At 40.5% G+C, this 22,523-nt stretch overlaps 2 protein-coding genes across 3 annotated transcripts in view; one reads left to right on the forward strand and one right to left on the reverse strand.

Moving 5' to 3' along the window:
- TEN1 (TEN1 subunit of CST complex) overlaps positions 1 to 170 on the reverse strand; it is a 29,023-nt gene extending 28,853 nt beyond the window's left edge. Inside the window, exon 1 of the mRNA XM_057716803.1 lies at positions 34 to 170. Within this exon, the coding sequence (XP_057572786.1) occupies positions 34 to 136 (103 nt within the window). The 5' untranslated portion in view covers positions 137 to 170. The remainder of the gene's footprint in view (positions 1 to 33) is intronic.
- Positions 110 to 21,917, forward strand: ACOX1 (acyl-CoA oxidase 1). Of its 2 annotated transcripts, none has more exons than XM_057716801.1 (14): positions 110 to 243; positions 531 to 690; positions 4,317 to 4,477; positions 13,319 to 13,426; positions 14,693 to 14,812; positions 14,959 to 15,074; positions 15,471 to 15,640; positions 16,578 to 16,740; positions 17,341 to 17,531; positions 17,799 to 17,978; positions 18,109 to 18,214; positions 18,677 to 18,820; positions 18,994 to 19,200; positions 19,882 to 21,917. In XM_057716801.1, the coding sequence occupies exons 1-14, from the start codon at positions 135 to 137 to the stop codon at positions 19,930 to 19,932; spliced, it is 1,986 nt and encodes a 661-aa protein (XP_057572784.1). In that variant the 5' UTR covers positions 110 to 134; the 3' UTR covers positions 19,933 to 21,917. The 2 variants fall into 2 exon arrangements, with proteins under 2 accessions (XP_057572784.1, XP_057572783.1); XM_057716800.1 differs by lacking the exon at positions 4,317 to 4,477 and adding an exon at positions 10,557 to 10,717.
- Positions 21,918 to 22,523: the final 606 nt, after the last annotated feature.

Here is a 22,523-nt window from a genome sequence, read left to right on the forward strand (position 1 = left end):
CGGGGCCTCGCGCTGTCCTGGGGCGGCTCTTACGGCCTGGCCGGCTCTGGAGGTGCGGATACCCGCAGTCGCTGCTGCCGGCAAAGCCGCCTCCGCTGTCTCCTCGGCCTCTGCCGCCTCTTCTGGCCGTCACCATGAATCAGGACCTGCAGAAGGAGCGGGCCGCCGCCAGCTTCAACCCGGAGCTGGTCACGCACATCCTGGACGGCGGCCCTGAGAACACCCGGCGCCGCCGAGAGATCGGTGAGGACGGTGGACCAGGCCTCCCAGCTTCTCCGAGCAAAGCTGGAGACTCCCTCCGGGAGGAGTCGGGGGCGGAGGAGGGGACGTTGTAGGGCGTAGGCCGCAGCCTCTGGCCCAGCTTTAGGGGAGCCGGGACCCCCACTTCCAGGGCAGGCTGTGGCGGGGGGAATCGCCCATCCCGATAAGGGGACCTGTGCCCTTGAGCCTGAAACCCGCTGTGATCAGGGGAGCTTTAACGGAGCCCTGAATGTCTGTCTCCCTCTTGATATCCTTTAACTCCCTACCAGAGAACCTGATTCTGAAAGACCCAGACTTCCAGCACGAAGACTTGAATTTCCTCAGTCGTAGCCAGCGTTACGACGTGGCTGTTAAGAAGAGTGCCACCATGGTGGAGAAGATGAGGAAATTTGGCATCGCAGACCCTGCTGAAATCACGTGGTTTAAAAAGTAGGTATGGCTTAGTTTAGATCAAGTGCTTCGGCCAAAACTTTCAATCCGCTGTCTATGGTGTCCTTTTTCATCGTGTTTGGCGTTTGAAGACTCAAATCGGCATGTTTTCACGCCATTTTAAAGTTATATGTGTAGAAAATCACGCCTGCTTTTGTGTTTAAAAGCCTTTGAAAGGGATGACATTTGTAGAAAGCTGATCATGGAGATGCTGTAATTGTCCATCTCAAGATTCATACAAATTCTGTCCCGATGTCTCAATTTTGAGTGATTTAAATGCAGAGTGACTTTGCTTTTTGTAAGAGGCCTGCTAAATTTAGAAGCTGCATTTGGAAGGATGTTTTCAGTCGCGAGGACCGAACACTAAATATTTTGGAGCAGTAACACTGTATTTTCATATACTAGTGCAGATCTTGAGTTTAAAATAATGGAAAATATGGGTGGATGAAGAAGAACTTTAGTCAAACCTCAGAATGAATGTAAAGTATTCTAAGAACCCAGCATTGTTGAATCTGGTGCCGGTATTTCAGTGGCTCTCCTGTGCGTAGGAGACCTTGTGAAAACATACCTTGGTCCTACTGCTGAAAAGAGTATGTCCTTTTTTCAGACCATCTGTTTTTTTGTTGTGTTTTGTAATTAGAAATAAAACACTTTTTTTTTTGCCTTTATGTAATTAAACTCTCTGTAATTACATGATCTTAGTATAAGATTCGTTTGGCTTGCTGCGTGTCTTCCACCTCTCTTTTATTCCTGGGCATTCCCTGTTTTAGGTTTCTACATTTTAGAAAAACGCCAATATTTTCACCGATAAAGACTAAATTATATGAATGGTACATATTTAATAGCCGAGAAAAATGAAACATGTTAAAGTTCCTCCCTTATACAACTGCCTGCCGCTAATACATTTGGTATCTAATTATTTTCAGTTTGAACTGGTTATTATGGTCAAGAGGAAACGAACTACTCCGGCCCTTAAGGACCACACTCAAAACTCCTTTCCATTTTAGTTATGAAAATACAGTTAATTTGGTAGCCCAATCAGAGTACTTAGTAATTTCCAAATGTTCTTTTTTTCTTTTTAAAATTTGTAACTCATGGCAGTGAGGATATTGAGGTGGAGTAACTTTTAGAAGCTTATGTTTCTGATTTACCTGAGTTAGGTTTGTGAACTTTAAAAAATCAGTAAGATTTTACTTTTCCTTAAAACAACACAAAAGGGGGTTTGTTTTGTTTTTTACTTTTAAATGGCTGATGCCCTGTGTTTCAGAGTTGATTAGAAGATTTCCTAACCTGTGATCGTTCGTAATGTGTAACCAGATTCCAGTGAAGTCACAATGAAATAGAACAGAGTCCTTTATGTGAGTTAAAGATCAATGGACACCAGCCAGTTGTTTTGTGTATCATTCCTTATGACACAGACCTCAATACTTGGAAAGTATAAAGGACAGACTTTGACACACCCTTTGACATCTTTTCAGTATTTCTAGGATGTGACAGGGAGATCAGTGTATCAATATGTTGGAGAAGGGGATTGAAAATCAGTCTCAGCAATCACTGAACGCCATCAGTTGTCACTCACACCCATGTTTTATGTATCGTTAACAAAGTTACCTATCATGTACCATTCATTGTGAGATGCATCGAATTTCTTAAAAGCTAAAATTGGCTGGGGGGAGAGGGATGCTAGAATTAATGAAATACAGTAATATTTCTCTTTCTGGGGATTTAGGGCATTTATGTCTCTTTTACGTTCAATTCTCCTTTCACAAAATAAAACTCATGAGACTATTTTGAAATTAACTAAAATGTTAGTAAAGTACCTTGAGATTTCTCAAAAATTCTTCTCTCCATTCCTTGAGAAAATAAGACTTTGCTGTTTGGGGAATATAAAAGTTGCTTCCCTAATTTTGTTTTTTAACCATACTGTTTGCTATGAAAAGAACTGTAAAATGTTCTTAAAAGTAATTTAAAATTTTAACGAGAATCAGTCGTGGTTTTTGTTATCCTTCTTGGGTTTTTAAAGCTAGTTCCTTGAAAAGCATCTTCAGGAGGGATTAAACATAATTTAAAAACACTCAGATTTTGTTCTTGAGTTCTTTCAAGTGGCGTTAAAAGAAATCTCAGTATGTTTATGAAGAACATGAGTATTTGGCAGTCTTTATTTTGTGTCACATATTTTTCCCTCTCAGTTTGATGATACAAAATAATCAACTCCTGGAGCTGATTATTTTGTATCATCATTTTACCCACCCAGAGCCACCTCAGTCCTCTCAAGGGATTGGGAGTGTCTTATATCGCCACCTGTCTTATTAGCACCTGAATTACTGCTTTTATTTCTCAGAAATTCTTGCCGGTTCATTTCCTCCTTTAGTAAAGCACGGCTTCTGGGGAGTGCTGTGTTGCCCTTTGCCTTTGAGAGGCCAGTTTCTACATTTATCTCATTATCCCACTTTAGTGAGATGGGTTTGTTTTGCAAAGCACCTTCCTTCTCTCTTTAGTACAGCAGCAGGAAGTCGCTGCTGATGAGAGTTACTTGGAAATTAACTCACCTTTTCTGTTCCTACACCTCCTTTCCCCTTTCTCTCCTTTCAGTTTAAATTAACATTTGATATTTGTGTAGAAATCATAGAACCTCAGGGTTCAAAAGCATTTTTGATGTCGGCTAGTCCAGGCATTCCTGGGGTGTTTGAATCTGTCCCCAGCACCCCTGAAAGGTGGTGGGATGGTTTCAGGGCCTCCCCAAAACTGAGCTGGCAGCCTACTCCCTCTTTCCCTTAATTCCTGCCCTGCTTGTTGGACCGGCCGGGATTGGCTGATGATGACACAGCTTCCTATCCATCCCTTGGAAAGTCACGAGGGTTAGTTAGGAGATACTTACTGTGTACCTTAAGCTCTTTCTATAGATAGATCTAACAGAATAGCCAAGGCTGACTAGTGTATGTAACTCGTATTTTGACTATTTCACAGATTCTCTTTTATGAGAAAATCGTTGAAGACTGAATTTTATTATGATTAGAGTTTCCTTAATCTGGAAGAATTTTCAAAGACTGTTTGTGATCAGTTTTTAACATGTTCACATTACCTACGTACCCCTCTGTACACTCTGAAGAGCTTTAGAGATTTGTGCTTTGGCCCCATAATGTATATATACTATTCTAGACATTGGCTTCAATTACTAGGGAAAGATAGTTTAAATTATCTGTTACATTTGTGAACAGTTCAACAAATAAGTGTTCTATGGAATTCCTTTTGATTTTCAAAACAAGTAAAACCCGAAAATAAAGCAAAAACGAACACACATGCATTCCCAAAAAAAATCAACAGAATAACACCAACAAAATAATAAACAGAAAGGATTTGAGGCTAATACATGGGTGGAATTTGCTTCCTGGATTATGTATGTCATTCAGAGTTATGGCCCTGAAATGACTTGGGGGAGAAAAGTTACCATTAGATTCTGCTGTTGGCTTTTTAGGTAGTAAATGATAAATATTAGTCTTAATTTCATAAGAAAGGGGTTTCAGTTTTCTAACTTTCATCCTCAGGACCATAGCTATCTGGCAAGGATGGTGGTAGAATGCAGTTTCTAGAGTAAGGCTGAGATGCTTTTCTTTTCTCTCCTGTAGACTACATTTGGTCAATTTTGTGGAACCTGTGGGCCTCAATTACTCCATGTTTATTCCTACCTTGCTGAATCAGGGCACCACTGCTCAGCAAGAGAAATGGCTGCAGTCATCGCAAAAACTCGAGATAATTGGCACCTACGCCCAGACGGAAATGGGCCACGGTTAGTCAATATTCGGTTAGTCAATATTCGAGGGTCAGCGGGTAATCCACCTCAGGACTTCAGTTGACAAATAACTCCTGGCGTTTGACCTTTTTTTTTCCTGCTGCTACACATTTGGGATTTTATGTTTAAGTTGTTAAATCTTAAATAAAAACTCAGCCTCTTATTTTCTCATAGTTTAAAGCTCTTCACCATCGCTGCGAACACCCATTGAAAGGGGTGTTGAGCAGTTTGGAAAGATGGGGTCAAAAATACGACAGAGCGCCCCATCGCGTTGATGTCTGATTCAAGATTTAGTGGGAAATTCTTAAGAGGCTTCGTGCCTCGGCCACATCTGGAAGATGCTCTGTTTTAATGACGTTAGGGCTTCCTAGGTGGCGCAGTGGTTAAGAATCCGCCTGCCAATGCAGGGGACACAGTTTCGATCCCTGCTCCAGGAAGATCCCACATGCCACGGAGCAACTAAGCCCGTGTGCCAAAAAAAAAAAAAGAAATAATGACGTTAAAGATGTGGATCTTAATGGGGCAGAGCATTGGAGCGGTGAAGGTTGTGAGATGGTTTGGAAAAAAGTCCATAATGCTCTTCGTTTCTTTTTATTCGCTTTTGTATACATGTCTATGGACTTTATAGTACCAGTAATTCTTGGTTAAACTGTTCCTAAAAACTTGGCTACTTTCAAAAAGTATTGTGTGTGGTCTTGTGAAACAGGTTTGTTTCCATAGACGAGGCCATTGCCAGGTTTGAGTATCTTGAATATGAGCTGCCCAGTCTCACTCCTAATTCTTGTAATGCTTCCCTTATATAAATAAAGGAAAGTAAAGAAAGGGAATGAGGAAAGGATGCAAATATCAGGAAAGCTTCATTTTTGTGTTTGCATTTGGTGCTTTTTTGTTTGCGAATTGGTTTAAGGAAATGTTCTTTCTCCTAATGCCCGTGGGCACTGCAGATTCTGGTCATGGTTCGGTGCTGTGAGCACCCTGCCAGTCACCCGAGGCTAGCTTCAGGATGGTCAACACTGAGGTGCCAGACCTGAAGGAACGTGTCCTAAGGGAAGAAAGATCACAGTCCTACAATGCTCCTCTCTTAGACTGTGCGTGGGTGTTTGTAATCTTGAAATAGCTTGAAGTAGGGGGCATGATAGGTAAACTGTTGTGAGGCTAAATGAGTCTGATCTGTGTATCTGTTGTTGGTCAAATCCTTCTGCATCTATTTATAAAGTACATTTCAAGTATATATTTGAAGGAAGAGAGGAAGGAATGAGACTTGAACTTCAGTGGTTTGAGGGGCCAAGAGTGTTGGACTAAAGTCCGGTGTTGCTCTGGCTGAGTTTGTATTCACTAGAGTTTTATTTCCCTTATTCCTTCTAGTTTTCGAATGTTTTCTTGTATTCGAACCACCTGTGTCTTAATCTCTGTGGTTTATTTAGAGAACAAAGTTTTGACATTGTCTTAGTTTGGGACTTCCCTAGAGGTCCAGTGGTTAAGACTCTGTGCTCCCAGTGTAGGGGGCCCGGGTTCAATCCCTGGTCAGGGAATTAGATCCCAAGTCCAACTAAGACCTGGCATAGCCAAATAAATAAATAAATATTTTTTAAAAAAAGGATTGGGTCTTGTTTCTTGCTGGAACTTTGTCAGTTCATGTTATTTGTGCTTCGCTGACTGCTGTTCTTTTCAAGAGAAGCCAGTCAGTTTGTTGGCTAACTTGCATCCTGTGACAGTACAATCTTATGTAGAATATACATAAAAAGTACTTTAGCATCAACGGGATTGGAATTAGAGCAACTTGTACAGGGTGAAGATTTGACTGTTTTTAAATTCTGGTACTTTGGAACATTGGTTAACAGTGGTCATCTAAAGTGTTCTCACAGAATTGAATGCAACTTCGAGTTCGGCATTCTTTCACCTCTAGGCAGCTGCTGAGAAGTGAGGAGACTCAAAATTGCTCACGCTTATTCCAGAATCCTCAAGAATCTTAAAATTCAACCACCTGCAGAAAGTCTAGGTCACCAGTCTTCTCTCTTCCCTCTGGAATTGTGTCTTCCCTCCTCTAAGTATACATCTGTCCATATAGGCACACAAGCCCCAGCACGCATTTGGTCTGTGGTTCCGTGAGCCTTAATCAGAGACAGAGGCCTGGACCAAGGAGGCATCCTCTTCCTGGGGTTCTGGTGTTAAAGGGACAGTCTGAGACGTGGTTCAGGGTTAACTATCCTGAGTATACGATCCTCCAAGTCACAAAGCAGGTAGTATGTTTGGTCTTCACAGGTACTTGATCGTTTCAAATTCTGGCCACTTAATGGAGATTCTTCTTGCCTTTTCTACGAGTGAGTCAAAAATTATCCGCAGTCTGGCTGTAGAATTTCTGTTGCTATTGTTATAAATTATTAAGGAAAACAGAGCTTATGTACTACATACTTATCATCCTTGCAGATGGTGCAGTAGTTTTGCAAATTCCCATCATAATACTTAAATGTAAAAATACTCTTCCTTTGAAACTTGAAAAATAAATAGTAAATTTGATTTTGTAAGACACTAATCTTTCTTTCCCTGTATCTCACTGCTCTGTCTCTCTCAGAGGTTCCTGTCCTCTTTTTCCAGGAGTGAGTCTCTTCCCTGTTGGACTTGAGACTTGCTCCCTGGGTATTATCCCTGGGTATATCACTGTTAGTAATAACAATAGAAACTTCTTTACAAAAACTATGTTCCTTGGGATATCTTTCTCAAAAATGAATTACTACATTTGGAAGGAATGAAGCTTTTGATGCACAAGACATGGAAGAAGTTTTGATATATTTAGTGTACTCGTGTCTCCATAGTCTCATCGACATGGTTACTTTGTTTTTTGCTAGTTTTATGTATATATACCTAAGAGTAAAGTTTTAATTTTCCAGTGCTAGTGAGCCTGGATGTTATATGTTTGGCTTACTGTCTGCATTTCCTAGGTATAAACTGGGTTTTTCTCCTTTGAGTATTGAATAAATAGAACGTGCATATTGATCTTACAAGATTATATTGTATCCTTCCAATATTTTTTTCTATTGCCTCTGTTTTATTAAATGTTTTGGCCTTATATAGTCAGTGCCTCCTTCTCTGAGTAGGTATAAATTTTCTTCTTCCCATATCTTAGATGATTATCTTTTATTTTATTCCCTTTTTTGTTTGTTTGATTTGTGTTTAATGCTTTGACTTGCGTATGATACAGAGAGATGAGTGAATCCCATACTGGTTTTATGTTTATTAACTAGTAGCTCTTTCCTTGTTATGTTCTTTCTGATTCATCTTAGAGTTTTGTAATAGTTTCAGTTTATTTATGGAACCTTAAATATATTACATTAATTTGTTTCTTTTTCTCCTAACATCATAAGTTTTGGCTCATTGTTGCTTTTTAAGATATTTAAAAATCTGATAGGATAAGCCTACTATTGTTATATTTCAAGATATATGTATTTGGTGTTCTTGCATACTTATTCTTCTGGATGAATTCTGATCTCAATTTGCAAAGTTCTAAAACATATTCTATAGGAATTTAAAACTTGTGTTACATTAAATCCCTGTATTTTCTTGGGAAGTGTTAATTTTACTTAGTCCTCTCAACCAAGAATTAGCTATTTCTTTCCTGTTGTTCATATCTTTTATTCATCCTATTAGGTATTTATATTTTTTCCTAATTAAATCTTTAATATTCTGAGCTAAATTACTTAACACATTTTTAAAATATTTTGTTGCTGTTATAAATCACCTTTCTTTTTACTGGGGTTTTCTATTTGAATGGTTCTAATGGATAAGAATGAGAGATTTTGATTGTTTTTTAACTTATAGCCTACAGCTTTTCTAAATTCATTTACTGTTGATGGTGTTGGTGTTTTATTGTTGCTGACTTCCTAGGATTATAATTGTACCATCCATGGAGATGCTGTTTTGATTTCTTCCTTTCTCGTATATTACTAACCTAATCATTTTGTCCTCAGTATTGACTGCCAGCCTTCCCAGCCCTACATCATGTAGAAGAGCCTGGGAAGTTACAGTTTTGAAAAAGTTGATTCTAACTCTTTACTGAGTAAAATGTTGGTGCTTTGCAATTTTAAAATAAATTAATTTAAAATAATATATGGTCTTTATCATGCATAAAGATTACAGCAAATACTTGATTTAAATAAAAAACTATCCAAGTCACTTTCTCCTTGTAACATTTCTACATTTCATACACTTCTGAATAATCCTTATCCTAGTCACATGTGAGACATTTTTCTCCTGAAAACATTTTTCAATTTCAAAACAGTTTCTGATTATAGTAGTTGTACCCCTGCCCTCCTAAGTGTCCTCCGTGGTAACCCTGGGTGTTCGTCATTATTCCCTAAAACGCACCTACCCATGATGAGTCTGGTGGGCACCTCAGAGCAGCCTCTCCTTCCTTCCCCAGGAATTGCTCTGGTTTCTAGTCATGGAAAGTAGCCTCTCAGCACTGAGAGCAGTTGGTCCCAGGCCATAGCTTCAGTCCTAGTTCAGAGTTTTCTTCTTTCAGCTCCTAGGCACATGTTAATTTGTCTTCCTACACACCAGTCTTTGAAAAACAGGACAGTTGACATTCCTGTTTCTGAGTGAAAGGTACTCTCTTATCCCAGGAATGTGTTTTTCCAGGAATTTACACTATTTTTTTTGAAACTTGTTATTATGAAACGATTACAGATTCACAGGAAGTTGCAAAAATAGCTCCAAGACGTCCTGTGAACCTTTCACCCAGTTTCCACCAGTGGTACTGTCTTACAGGATTTCCACTTTGCCACTCCCGAGTCTAGCTGTGGTTTTGGCAAGTCTTTCTAGTGTCCCCACCGTTGTCCTCAGCCTAGGTTGCACTAGGCGACGTGATTAGGTGATGATATTCTTGTCCTTGTTTTGCCATTATCTTTTTGACCTGAGGACACTTATCTCAGCTTTAATTTCTCTGTAAAATGAGGAAGTTATCATGCAGTCTTTGATTTTTATGTGATTGGCTAGCTGAAAGCTCAGCCCACCCCCACCCTGATTGGAAGACATCACACATCAGCCCTCGCCTAAAGTACCCTGCCCTGTTTATTTTCCTCCTCAAGTGGAGCAAAGGGATAAATTTTGAAACTGAAATGTTTAGGCTAATTACTAAGATAGTTAAAGAGCATAGTAAGAGCAATATGGAGTTGATTAATTTTGAGCTGGAAGTTAAATAGAATGCCAGTAACATGCAACATCACAAAGCTGTATACAACTATTTCCTCTTAGCAATAAATTCACGTAAAAGTCTAAGGCACCTGCAAATTTTAAATGGAAAAGAATGACTTTAGAAAGTGGATTTAAAATGACAACTACCATGTTTATTATCATTTGTGATGATTCCCATATAATTGTAATGAAGAGTTTGTGCGTGAATCTGTTATTTGTAAATATTATGGTCTTCACTAAAAATCGCCTTTTTATTTCTGAAATTAGTTACTGGGATGAAGAGCGCTGTCAATTTTTGTATTGTTTCAGTAGCATGTAGCTGGATAATTGTGATGGAATGTGAAATGTGAGGAATGTGGATTAATGCTGGATGTTTTATGGACAAACAGAAAAGATTCCAGCCTAGAAGCATTATTGGAATTAGATCCTGGAAAAACTTTCATCCAAGAGAACTACTACGTTCTCCTGTCTCAGCTTTTCAGTAGAATAAATAAGTCATTGTACAACTTAAATTCTCCATTCCATCCAGCCTCTTTGATTTTTTATTAACGTTCCTTTAATTGCAGGGCTGGAATCCCCTGCCTTGCTCACATGGTCTTGTGCTGCACAGGCTTTGGCGTTGGTAGCCAGTCCCTGCCAAGATTAATTATTTTAGAGATGAGTAGTTAGAAAATACTTCTTGCCAATGTGAGAAAAATGGAAATTGCCAAGAGTTATAAAGTAATACAGAAAGGGGCAGTGCTCCCATCCATGATAAAGTTCACCCAGCTAACTCACATTTAAGGTTTTTTTTTTCTCCTTCCCTTGCTCTATTTGTTCAAAGTGCTGATTCTCTCACGCTTGATAACCCTTCTCTCAAATGCCCATCCTTGGTATTTCTTTGAAGCTTTGTGCACCAAGGGCAGTCTGGGCCTCTGGATCTTCATTTGGGCATGTTCCTGCCCACCTTGCTTCACCAGGCAACCAAGGAACAGCAGGAGCGCTTCTTCATCCCCGCCTGGAACTTGGAGATCATTGGCGCTTATGCCCAGACAGAGATGGGTCATGGTATGGTGCATTCAGTCTTCCTTCTGGGTTGGGCGGGGCTCTGCGAGCTCAGCGTGCATGGCGTGTCCACCACATGTCAGCGGTGGCATATCCACGTGCTGTGTAAGACCTGTTTAAATGCAGTCTTTCTGCAGCAACCAGGGTTTTCACGCATATGAGTCTTGGCATAGACAGTGCTTTGGTCAGTGGAAATTAAAGCTGATGTTGTCACAGACATGCTGATTATTTATTCATGGCTGCCCTTCAGAAGGTCAGGAATTACAAGTCAGACCTTACTTACTAAGTGGTTTTTCAAGTTTACTGAAGTTGTATAGAATTTGTGTGTATATAGAGTCTGAACCCATCTCTTCATTACTATCTGATTACCTTTGCTACTGATACCTTAAAGAGCTTGCACAGATTCCAGAAGAAATACAAATTAATAGTATGTGTGCTCTTGACTTGGTGAAGGGAAATGAGTGGCTTATAGAATCAAAACTTGCAATTTTGTACCCTGACGGTATCTGTGCCTTGATTCAGTAAATTCAATAAAGTTCTGAAGGTAGCTTTTGTTAAAGTTTAGAGAAAATAAGGTAAGTTGTACTTCCAGGCAGTTGATTTCACACTCTGTATGTACCACCTTTCTGTTTTCTTGCCATCCCTCACCTACCTTTTCCCATGAACTGGAAGGGGCTAGAGATAGTGGCTGTCCTGGTAGCATCCATTCTGCATTGGTGTCTGTGTTTGCCATTCATTTACTTCTGTCTTCTCTTTTCCTACTCAGAGGTTTCAGAACAGCTGGTCCAGTGTGCATTTGCTACTTGCTCCTTTTTCCTCCACAACTTTGTCTTATAATATGCTACCTTGTTCTCTATAAGTTTCTTCTTTGGTGAAAGGAGTCTCAGTGTCTGATTCCTTGATTCTCACACAGGGAAAGGTTGTAGATCACACAAAAGCTGGCCATTTCTGTTACTCAACTTGGAAGTTCCTAAGTGTTTCATGAGATCTGGCGTTATCAAAGCAGTGTGGTGAAAGGTTCTCAGCATTGGCTTCAGGACAGTGTTACTAGGGAGAGTGTCACTTAGAACATTTCTTTATAATTTTTTTCAAAGAATTTTGGCAAATTTTTATTAGGATTTAAAACATGAATCCTGGACTTGCCTCATGGTGCAATGGTTAAGAATCTGCCTGCCAGTGCAGGGGACACAGGTTCAATCCCTGAGGGCCTGGGAAGATCCCACATGCTGCAGAGCAGCTAAGCCCGTGTGCCACAACTACTGAGCCTGCGCTCTAGAGCCCGCAAGCCACAACTAGAGAAATCCCGCACACAGCAATGAAGACCCAACACAGAAATAAATAAATAAATAAATAAATAGGCACAAATCCCTCTCCATCTGCAGTAAACAAGAAAATGGAAACTCTTCCTACTCACGCTAGTGAACCAGCCAGGAATAAGTTAAGGCCTAGTGTTGGAAGTCTGCAAGGTGAACTTACACCTTATTATTATTTTTTTTTTAAGTATTTATTTATTTATTTATTTATTGGCCTCACTGGGTCTTCATTGCTGCACACGGGCTGTCTTCAGTTGTGGTAAGCAGGGGCCACCCCTCGCCGTGGTACACAGGCTTCCCATTGCGGTGGCCTCTCCTGCTGCAGAGCACGGGCTCCAGGCGCTTGGGCCTCAGTAGTTGTGGCTCACAGGCTACAGAGCACAGGCTCAACAGTGGTGGCTCACGGGCCCAGCTGCTCCACGGCATGTGGGATCCTCCTGGGCCAGGGCTCGAACCGGTGTCCCCTGTATTGGCAGGCAGATTCCCAACCACTGTGCCACCAGGGAAGTCCCTAGACCTTATTATTTGACTTTCAGAAATTAAAAAAAGTCATCGTTCCAGGTCTTTTTCCCCATAATGGTTATAACTGTTTTTTCCCCACTATGGCCGTGCCACGCGGCATGTGGGGTCTTAGTTCCCTGACCAGGGATCAAACCCACACCCCCTGCATTGGAAGCATGGAGTCTTAACCACTGGACCACCAGGGAAATCCCAGTTATAACTTTTTAAGCTCATGTTTTCCTTCATAGCATTCATTCTGAAAGAAATTCTCAGTTTACAAGAACTTTAGTTGGAGTCTCTTCCTGTCATGTGTTCTCATTCTTTGTTTTAGTACAGAATTCCAGAATATTGCATTGATGTGGTAGACACAAATGAGATGAAATTGGCACACTAACAACTTAGAGATGCCTTCGAAGGGGCAGTTAGCTTCCCTGTTAAATTCGTATCCTGTGATCTTACGAAACCATGATTGTAATCTGCCTTTATGTTTTCTTTAGGTTGATCTAAATAAATGTTCCATATCCACTGGCATAGACATGCACTAAGTCTAGTATAGAAATAGAACATGCTTGACATTTGTATTTTCAACTTAATAGGAACTGCCTGATTTAAGCATAGGAAATTAGGTATCTTGGTTATCTACCATTTGTAGCTCATCTACAGATGTTTTGTTGTTCTATTTTGTTACTCTCTGAGATGCTAGAGCTTTAAAGGACTAGGCAGGAGGTTTTTACCTTGTACCTATTTTTTCCCATATTCTGTCTGAAGTAGGTCTAATTCATTTTCTTAGGAACTCATCTTCGAGGCTTGGAAACCACAGCCACTTATGACCCTAAAACCCAGGAGTTCATTCTCAATAGTCCTACTGTGACCTCCATCAAGTGGTGGCCTGGTGGGCGTAAGTGAACTTTTTAAATTATTAGATGTTTTCAAGATTTATTATAACACTGTGTTTAGAATATAGAGCTTACATGAGAATATGGTTTTGAAATATAGAAGAAGCTGTTAGGGTTTAAACTGTTCTAAACTATTTCACATTCTCTTGTGTTGCATGTTATAGATATTGATAGGTTTTGCAAAGCGCCGAAAGGGCAGCTGTCTTACTCTGCTTTTCATAGTTTTTCATCTAAATATTCCCATGTGTTAGCGTAGTCTCCATAGTCATCAAAGTAATTTAGTATTCCCTGTTTGGTTAGTCACTTCCATAGTGAAAAGCATTTGAGTCGTTTTCAACTTTTTATTATAAATAGCTTTGACACGAAGGTTATTTAATGTCATCTTCCATTCTGAGTTAGTTTTAGGATATGTATTTCACATGAGATTAGTGGTTGAAGGATTTTGTGATTCATATTATATATTTTAATATGTGAGATTACATTTTGATAGGAAAAAAACTAGCATGCAAAAAAAGAAATATTTCTGGACATGTTTTTTTTGTGTTTTTTTTTTTTATTTATTTATTATTTTTGGGGGGGTACACCAAGTTATTTCTGGACATGTTAACCAAAAATCGCTCAAAGCAGCTGTATCCCATAGTACTCTGCAGTGATGGAATATTCTCTGTCTTTGCTGTTCAGTATGGTAGCCACTAGCCACTTTCAGCTGTTGAGCACTTGAAATGTAGCTAGCTGATGGAGGGACTGAATCTTTTATTTTATTTAATTATAATTAATTTAAATGTGAATAGCCACAGTGGCTAGTGGCTAGTGGCTACTGTTTTGGAAAGCCCTGCCTTAAGGAAGAAAAAGGAAGTAATTTGAAGTAATGTTCTATAAAATTTTCTGTATGTAAATGAATGAAAAATATGTAGAAAAGAAAGTAAAGCCTACTTTTTAAAAATGCTATCAAATGAACACGCTGTACACCTTAAACTTAGGCAATGTTATATGTCAATTATATCTCAATAACAGTTTGTTTATATATATATATTAAAAATGAAGGATTGCTTTGCCAAAATTCAATGGATTTTAGTAGCTGTCAGCTTAACTGGATTTCCTTCTGAAAACTAGGTGTGACACTGTCATAGGAAAAGCTCTCTGGGCACACTTTATTGATGGAATCTAGTGCTATATTTAACGTGTGCTTTTCCCCCCTTTTGATTCTATCCTTTGAAAACGTAATAACGTTTGCTCACTTGCCTCTCTTGTTCTCTTTGATGTTGCAGTTGGAAAGACTTCAAATCATGCGATCGTACTTGCCCAGCTCATCACTCAGGGGAAATGCTATGGCTTACATGCCTTCATTGTACCTATTCGTGAACTTGGGACCCATAAGCCTTTGCCAGGTTAGACGTGTTCATCTGATGTTGAGGTGAAAAATCAAACTAGTCACTGTCTTCTGCAGAAAGTGTAGTACGTAACTAAAGAGGGGGAGGGAAGCCAGGAACTCCAGAGCATAAATGCCTTGTGACTTTCCTTTCTTCTGTGGTAGGTATCACCGTTGGAGACATCGGCCCCAAATTTGGCTATGATGAGATGGATAATGGCTACCTGAAGATGGACAATTATCGCATTCCTAGAGAAAACATGCTGATGAAGCATGCCCAGGTATATCTACACAGAGAACAGGAGCAGAGGTGTCAGACTTGGGGCTTTCAGTCGCTGTTGATAATCACGGGTTGGAAGGGTCTGTTCTGTTAGAGGTAATAGCAGAGTTTTACCTCTCCTGCTGCTTTCGTTGTGACCGTGAAATCAAAAGCAGTCGGCAGGTATGACGAGCATGTTTTGGTTTGCCAAACCAGCGGGGCTTAAACTGTAGCATGCATTAGCGTCACCTGGATGGCTGGCTAAACCCTAGATTGCTTGGCCTCCAGAGTTTCTGATTCAGGAGGTCAGGGTGGGGACTGATGTTGCCTTTTTGGGGACCACACTTTGAGAAGCACTGGCCTAAACTGCCACTTGGGTTTAACAGAAGGAAGCATCCATCGCCCGTTCTTTTTCCAGGTGAAGCCTGATGGCACGTACATGAAGCCTGTGAGTAACAAGCTGACCTACGGGACCATGGTGTTTATCAGGTCCTTCCTCGTGGGAGAAGCCGCCCGGTGTATGTCTAAGGCGTGCACCATTGCCATCCGATACAGTGCCGTGAGGCATCAGTCTGAAATCAAGCCTGGGTAAGGGTGGAGTCTGAGATGAGCTCACTACTGAAGACCTGGCTCAGACCCATCCACATATCAAAATTCCCAGATGTGGTGTGGGGAAAATGCATATGCTGTAAAATTAGCTAGGATGGCACTATACTGGCTCTGCTACCTAGAACCTAGACTTCCCGTAAGTGGACAGATGAAAATAACCACCTAATTATTACTTTTAATCTTCTAAGGAAAACAGTACTATTACTTGGGCTTTATAAGTGAAATGTTTAAAACACTGAAGGCAGTGTGAAGATTCTAATTGCTACTAGTAATTACAAATTGGGTATAGTGAAAGTGACATTAAACTTGATTCCCTGTTGTATTCATGGACATAGTTTATTCTTACTACTGCCTACTACTTGGGCATAACTCTTTGATAAACTTTTTACTCTTAAAGAAGGAATAAAGAAATTGATAAGAGCAGACTTTCTTAGACTTCAGATATTTAACTCAGTGCACTGGGTCTTCTCAAATTGTGGTTAGAATACAGTTCATTCAGCCATCTAGAGCCTTTAACATTGCCATCCAGCTGTGACGTTAACAAACTTTGTTTCTGAAAGTTGCCATGAGATACAATTTTCTTAGTTAGACTGGAAAGACTAAGAAAAATATGAACATCAGCTAGAAAATCCTGTCCACCTAAGGCAGCTCATCAAGGTGGTTAAGAGCGTGGTCTTCTGTAACCAGACAGCCTAGATTTAAATCAGGGATCTGCCACGTATTATCTCTGTGACCCCGAGCAGGTTCTTAACCTCTCATTTTCCCCATCTGTAAAATGGGGGTAATAAAAGTTACCTCACAAGATCTTTATAAAGATTAGATAAATTAATCTATCGAAGTGCTCAGACCAGAACCTGGCACGTAGTAAGCTCTGTATAGGCGTTTAATTTTTTTTCCCCTTTTTTATATGCTTTAGTGAACCAGAACCACAGATTTTGGATTATCAAACCCAGCAGTATAAACTCTTTCCCCTCCTGGCCACTGCCTATGCCTTCCAGTTTGTGGGCACATACATGAAAGAGACCTATCATCGGATTAATGAAGACATCGGCCAAGGGGACCTGAGTGAGCTGCCTGAGGTCTGTGTCTATGTCGTTCCCTTGTGGGCACCTTTCTGGTTCATATTTGCCTGTTGGATCGTGTCCTAAGGAAACAAAACACTGGGATATCTTGAAAGGAATCCGTATATTCTCAAAAGAGAGAACTTTTTCTGAGTGGATCAGATGTGAAGACGTGGGTTTGTTTTTTAAGTTTCAGAATTACTGTACCACATTGGTCATTTATTAATCAAAGGAACTTAAGTGGTGCCTTTTTTTTGCCAAGTAGGACAATTCAGAAGGGAATGTGGGAAATGTTACTAGCTCAGGCCAAGCAGATGAGCATGCTTTTCAGTTCACATGCGTGGCAAGTGATTTTGTTTGGTTTTTGTTTGTTGTGGTGGTGGGTTTTTTTTTTTTTTTTTTTTGGGCTGTGCCTCACAGCTTGTGGGATCTTATTACCCTGACCGGGAATTGAACCCTGGGCTCCTGGCAGTGAAAGCGCTGAGCCCTAACCACTGGACCGCCAGGAAAGTCCCTGGCAAGTGATTTTGAAAGTGACAAGTGTTGTTAAGTGTTTCTCATTGGGACGTGGGCTGTCAGCACCACAGATGTTCTGATGGCCTGGGTTTCCCCCTTCAGCTTCACGCGCTCACCGCTGGGCTGAAGGCTTTCACGTCCTGGACAACTAACGCTGGTATCGAAGCATGCCGGATGGCTTGTGGCGGGCATGGCTATTCTCACTGCAGTGGACTTCCAAACATTTACGTCAGTTTTACCCCAACCTGCACCTTTGAGGGAGAAAACACTGTCATGATGCTACAGACAGCCAGGTGAGACTCTGATTCATGATTTCTCATATCTGTTCTCAAGAACGTTCGAGTCCTTTCCATTGGGTCCTATTCCCATGTTTTCTCTTCGCATTATGTTTGTTCCTGAAAGATGTCATTTTTGCCTTCCATCCTGACCCATAGTTTATGTCTTGTGATCAGACTAGCATGAAGCAGCTGTCACATAGCTTAAGTCATTTCAGGAGTTTGTTTTCTTTCTGTTTAACGAGAGGCCTAGTTACTGAAAGCATGTGTCCTGGTGGCTTCCAGGTTCCTGATGAAAAGTTATGACCAGGTGCACTCAGGCAAGTTGGTGTGTGGCATGGTGTCCTACTTGAATGACCTGCCCAGCCAGCGCATCCAGCCACAGCAGGTGGCCGTCTGGCCGACCGTGGTGGATATCAACAGCCCCAACAGCCTAACAGAAGCATACAAGCTTCGTGCGGCCAGGTGAGCACACCCTCGAGAGCTGGGACAGGGCTGTGGGGGCCTCTGGGGCCAGGGACCTGGCGAGAGAGCACAAATACTAGCGATCACTTCCTTGAGCTCCAGTTTTCCAGTGTTTTTCTTTTTTTAACAGATTAGTAGAAATCGCTGCAAAAAACCTTCAAACTGAAGTGATGCACAGAGAAAACAAGGAGGTAGCGTGGAACCTAACTTCCATTGACCTCGTTCGAGCAAGTGAGGTTAGCGATGGTTCTCCCTCCTTCTCCCCTCCTCCATCCTTCACCACCCACCTCATTTTCTTAGGGCAGAAACCTTATCACTGTTGAATCTTTTTCAAATATTCCTTTTTTTGTTTTAATAGATTTATTTATTCATTTATTTATTGGCTGTGTTGGATCTTCATTGCTACACACGGGCTTTCCCTAGTTGCGGCGAGCAGGGGCCACTCCTCGTTGCAGTGCGTGGGCCTCTGATTGCTGTGGCCTCTCTTATTGCAGAGCCCGGGCTCTAGGCACACAGGCTTCAGTAGTTGTGGCTCAGTAGTTGTGGCTCGCAGGCTTAGTTGCTCCTTGGCATGTGGGATCTCCCCAGACCAGGGATGGAACCTGTGTCCCCTGCATTGGCAGGCAGACTCTCAACCAGTATGCCACCAGGAAAGTCCCTCAAAGGTTCTTACACTCTGGTGTTTTCTTTTTATCTAGGCACATTGCCACTATGTGACAGTTAAGCTCTTTTCGGAAAAACTCCTCCAAATTCAAGAGAAGTCCATCCAAGCTGTCTTAAGGAATTTGTGTCTCTTGTATGCTCTGTATGGAATCAGTCAGAATGCAGGGGATTTTCTTCAGGTCAGTATTTTGTCAGTTTAAGTCCTTTTATTTCTTTATTTCTTAATTTTTTATTGAAAAATAACTGGTTTACTTTGTAGTTGTGCATATGTATATATATACTTACATAGATCTATCTGTCTGTGTACAAACCTATATAACATCTCTGGTTGCTTGTTGCTTGTTTCTTTTAGGGGAGCATCATGGCAGAGTCTCAAATCACCCAAGTGAACGAGCGCATAAAGGAGTTACTGACTGCGATTCGCCCTGATGCTGTCGCTCTGGTTGATGCATTTGATTTTCAGGATGTGACACTGGGCTCTGTGCTTGGCCGCTATGATGGGAATGTGTATGAAAACTTGTTTGAATGGGCCAAGAAATCCCCACTGAACAAAACAGAGGTAAAAAAAGAAAAGTCTTTTCACGTTTTGAAATTATTCATTAAATATTAAGGCAGGAAAGACCTCTGAGAGTGATCATCTTTGAAAGCTTTGAAGGCTCTCATGGCCACTTCAGACAATCTCTATTTGAGCAACAGGTTCTGAAGGGAACAAGGTCATTCCTGCAGTGTGCAGGTTTTTAGTTTCCTTGATGATTTAGCAACAATCAAAAAATTTCAAACGTATACACAAACAGAATACTGCAGTGCATCTCCCTGTACCCTTTGTCATGTTTCAACAATGGTTTGTTCACGGCCAGTTGCATTTCATTTGAACCTTCCAGCTGAGGATAATTTTGAAGCAAATCCAAGATAGCAGATACTTTTATTCATAGATATTTCAGTATATATCTCTAAAAGACAAGGACTCTTAAAAACATAACCACAATGCCAATCTCACACCTAAACAAATTAACAATAATTCATTTTTTTAAGCTCTTTATTGGAATAAGATCTTTTTTAATATCATGAATTACCTGCTAAGTGTCCAGATTTCCCCCTTTTTTGGGGGAAAGTTTTTTTACTTTTGGTTTTTTTGAATCAGGATCCAAATAAGATTCAGATAATTTCTTGACTTAAAGTATGCTATTTTAAATTGCAAACTCCTCATCAGTAATTCTTTCTCTCTCTCCCTTCCCTGCAGGTCCATGAATCTTACCACAAGCACCTAAAGCCACTGCAGTCCAAGCTCTGAAGTGTCTTGATGACTCTACCCCCCTTCTACCTGTCACACAGATCTGCGTGGAATCGTAATCAAATTCAGAGAAGCTATAGAGCAAATGATAAATTGACCCTTTCCTGTTTTGATAAATGGAAAAAAAAAGAACAGATTTTAGAGATTAAAGGGAAAAAACAGATGTGTTTTACAAGTGCAATTAACACTGAAAGAGACCTGTTAAGCATTCAGAAAAAGCTTTAAGAAATGCGGTGTGACTTCCAGCTATAACCTGCGGATCCCAGGAGGCCAGGACTTTTGATAATTAGTAGAGTTTAACTACTAAGTAGTTAATTGTTTTCACATCTCAATTGCTAATCACTGGATATACAAGTGTTTTTAAGCAAAAGTATTTTTTAAGCAGGGTAGAACCCTTCCAAGCTTTCCTGCTAATTGTCCTGCCACTCCTGCCATGGGTCCTGGCTAGAAAGCAGGACTGAAGAAGAGGGACTGGGGAAAGAAACTAAAGGAACCTTGGTGCGTGTGTGAGTGTGTGCTTGATTCACCTTTCCTGCCTGCTTGCCCCCCTCTGCTGATGTATTGTTCCTGTCTTAACTGTTCACAGTAGCATTTTTCCAACACGAGGATTTCCTCACCACAGGCTACTGCAGGGTCACTGCCCTGTGTACTTAGAAACTAATCTTCCATTGGAGGGTTTCCCTAAATTGTCACTCTGGTAGCACTGTGACTCCCTTGGCCCCAGTTTCTTGGGAAGCGGTAGTCAGCAAAGTTATCTCTACATACAACTTACGGCAACTGATGGGACCTCCAAATCAGAGGTTTTGACCTCCCTCTCTCTCTCCCTCTCCCTCTCCTGAGAGAGATGCTAAAGAAAGGAGAAAAAAAGAGTCACAGTTCCTTCTTAGTAGAATAAGAGCAGGGAGAGCTGTCAGTTATGGTTACTGTAACTTTGGTGACCATATTAACTAAATTTCCTGGAACAATGCAGATTTCCTATATTCTGTCACATTGGCGTAAGCCATTAAAATGCTTTGAGGTTCAGTATCTGGCCTTACAAAAATAAAAGCATCTCTCATCACCTCTTATACCCAGGAGTAGCACAGAAAAATCCTTTGACAAACCATGTGTTCTGATTTTGGGATCAGAAAATATAGTCATTGAAACTGTGGCTAAAGGATAAATGGAAGTTCCATAGAATCTATTTCTTATTGTATATCTGGCTTTATTTTCAGTATGTTTCTAGGAGCTTTATCTGACTTGCTAAATTGTCCTGTCAGCTGAAATCTAATTTATACAATCATTCTGTATTTAAATGCTAAACATGTATCCCTTAATGAATTTTTTCTTAAAATCAATGTAAAACAAGTCACTTGATTTTTTTTGTTGTTGTTAACTGTGACATCTGCCTCATGAAACCAGTTGTTCTAGAATCAGTCTTGAGAATGTAGCATGTAATTTAGTGGAAATGTAATGCCTGTCTTGGGACCTGACATAAAATCTATCCCAGTGGAACTGGTAATAGGCGACTTTAAGGTGCAGCAGAAGAAATACTGTCTGTTGACACAAGCCTTAATCTTTCCACCAGGAGAACTACATAATTGTGTTAAGATTGAAGTAAAAAAGCACTGTTAATCTCATTTGGGTATATCTTTAACTAGATCAGATTCTGGGAAATAACAGAGAGTAAATTCAGAGTGCTTAATATTGACCAGTTAAATGTAGAATTGTTTCTAATTAGTGGTTAAAAATCTTATTCACAGAGGGATGTCCGTGGCCAGGATCTGAGGGTGTTTGAAATGACACCCACCCAGTCCAGCTGCATAGATCTGGGATCTAAGCAGCTTGGAACAGGCGGTGGACTCTGCGGAGCCACCTTCAGTCCAGCACCTTGAGTTTTATTTAAAAACTAAATCTGATATTGACAGTATTTTTATTAACATTGGAATGTTTTGTCTTGAACTTTATTCACTGTAATTAAAGAATAAAAATATTGTAAAACCTCACTAATCAGTTACTGGCAAGATGGAAAGAATGTGCTGCATAATTAAACATAAGTTTAAATTATGAAGAATTTTAAGATGTAGGTTTAGGTAAACACTAACAAAAAGAGGAAGGAGGGAGTGAGACCTGCCTGAGCAGACAGCGCTGAATGGGCCGTCATGCTGTCATGGTAAAGTATGAGTGGTCCGTCCACGCAGGAATACAGGTTTGTTGACTGCTTATAAGAAAGCAGCAGACCCAGCTTGCTGTCCCATAGAAGCCAGACTTTGCCACAGATAAGTTTGGTTCTCTTGAGGTCTTCTGTGACCCGTTTCCACAAAGAGTACACATAAACTTCAGCCTAATCTTCAAAATGATAAACTGAGAATTAATGAGATTTTTCTGTTAGATGATACTGGTATAAGCCTTGAAATTTCATAGAGGTTTTTGCTATTTGTAATGGATGAAGGTTGATACTTCTTCGAGTAGTTGGAGTTCTACTTCATGCTCTATTCAGTAGGTACCAAGGTGTACTCCAGTATTTGGACATTTGTGACCTCAAAGCACAGTTGACCCCAAAGCCTTTGGGAGCCTTCATGTTCTTGTGGTCAGAACATACTACTGCTAAG

This window comes from Hippopotamus amphibius, chromosome 17 (genome assembly GCF_030028045.1).
Source record: "Hippopotamus amphibius kiboko isolate mHipAmp2 chromosome 17, mHipAmp2.hap2, whole genome shotgun sequence".
Classification (NCBI taxonomy): domain Eukaryota; kingdom Metazoa; phylum Chordata; class Mammalia; order Artiodactyla; family Hippopotamidae; genus Hippopotamus; species Hippopotamus amphibius.

What these genes read in the sequence shown, in the direction of transcription:
- ACOX1 (XM_057716801.1), top strand. Translation starts at nt 135, where the DNA reads ATGAATCAGGACCTGCAGAAGGAGCGGGCCGCCGCCAGCTTCAACCCG. An exon ending in CCGGCGCCGCCGAGAGATCG is followed by an intron (nt 244 to 530) that starts GTGAGGACGGTG and finishes ACTCCCTACCAG; the next exon opens with AGAACCTGATTCTGAAAGAC. An exon ending in CAAGTGGTGGCCTGGTGGGC is followed by an intron (nt 13,427 to 14,692) that starts GTAAGTGAACTT and finishes TTGATGTTGCAG; the next exon opens with TTGGAAAGACTTCAAATCAT.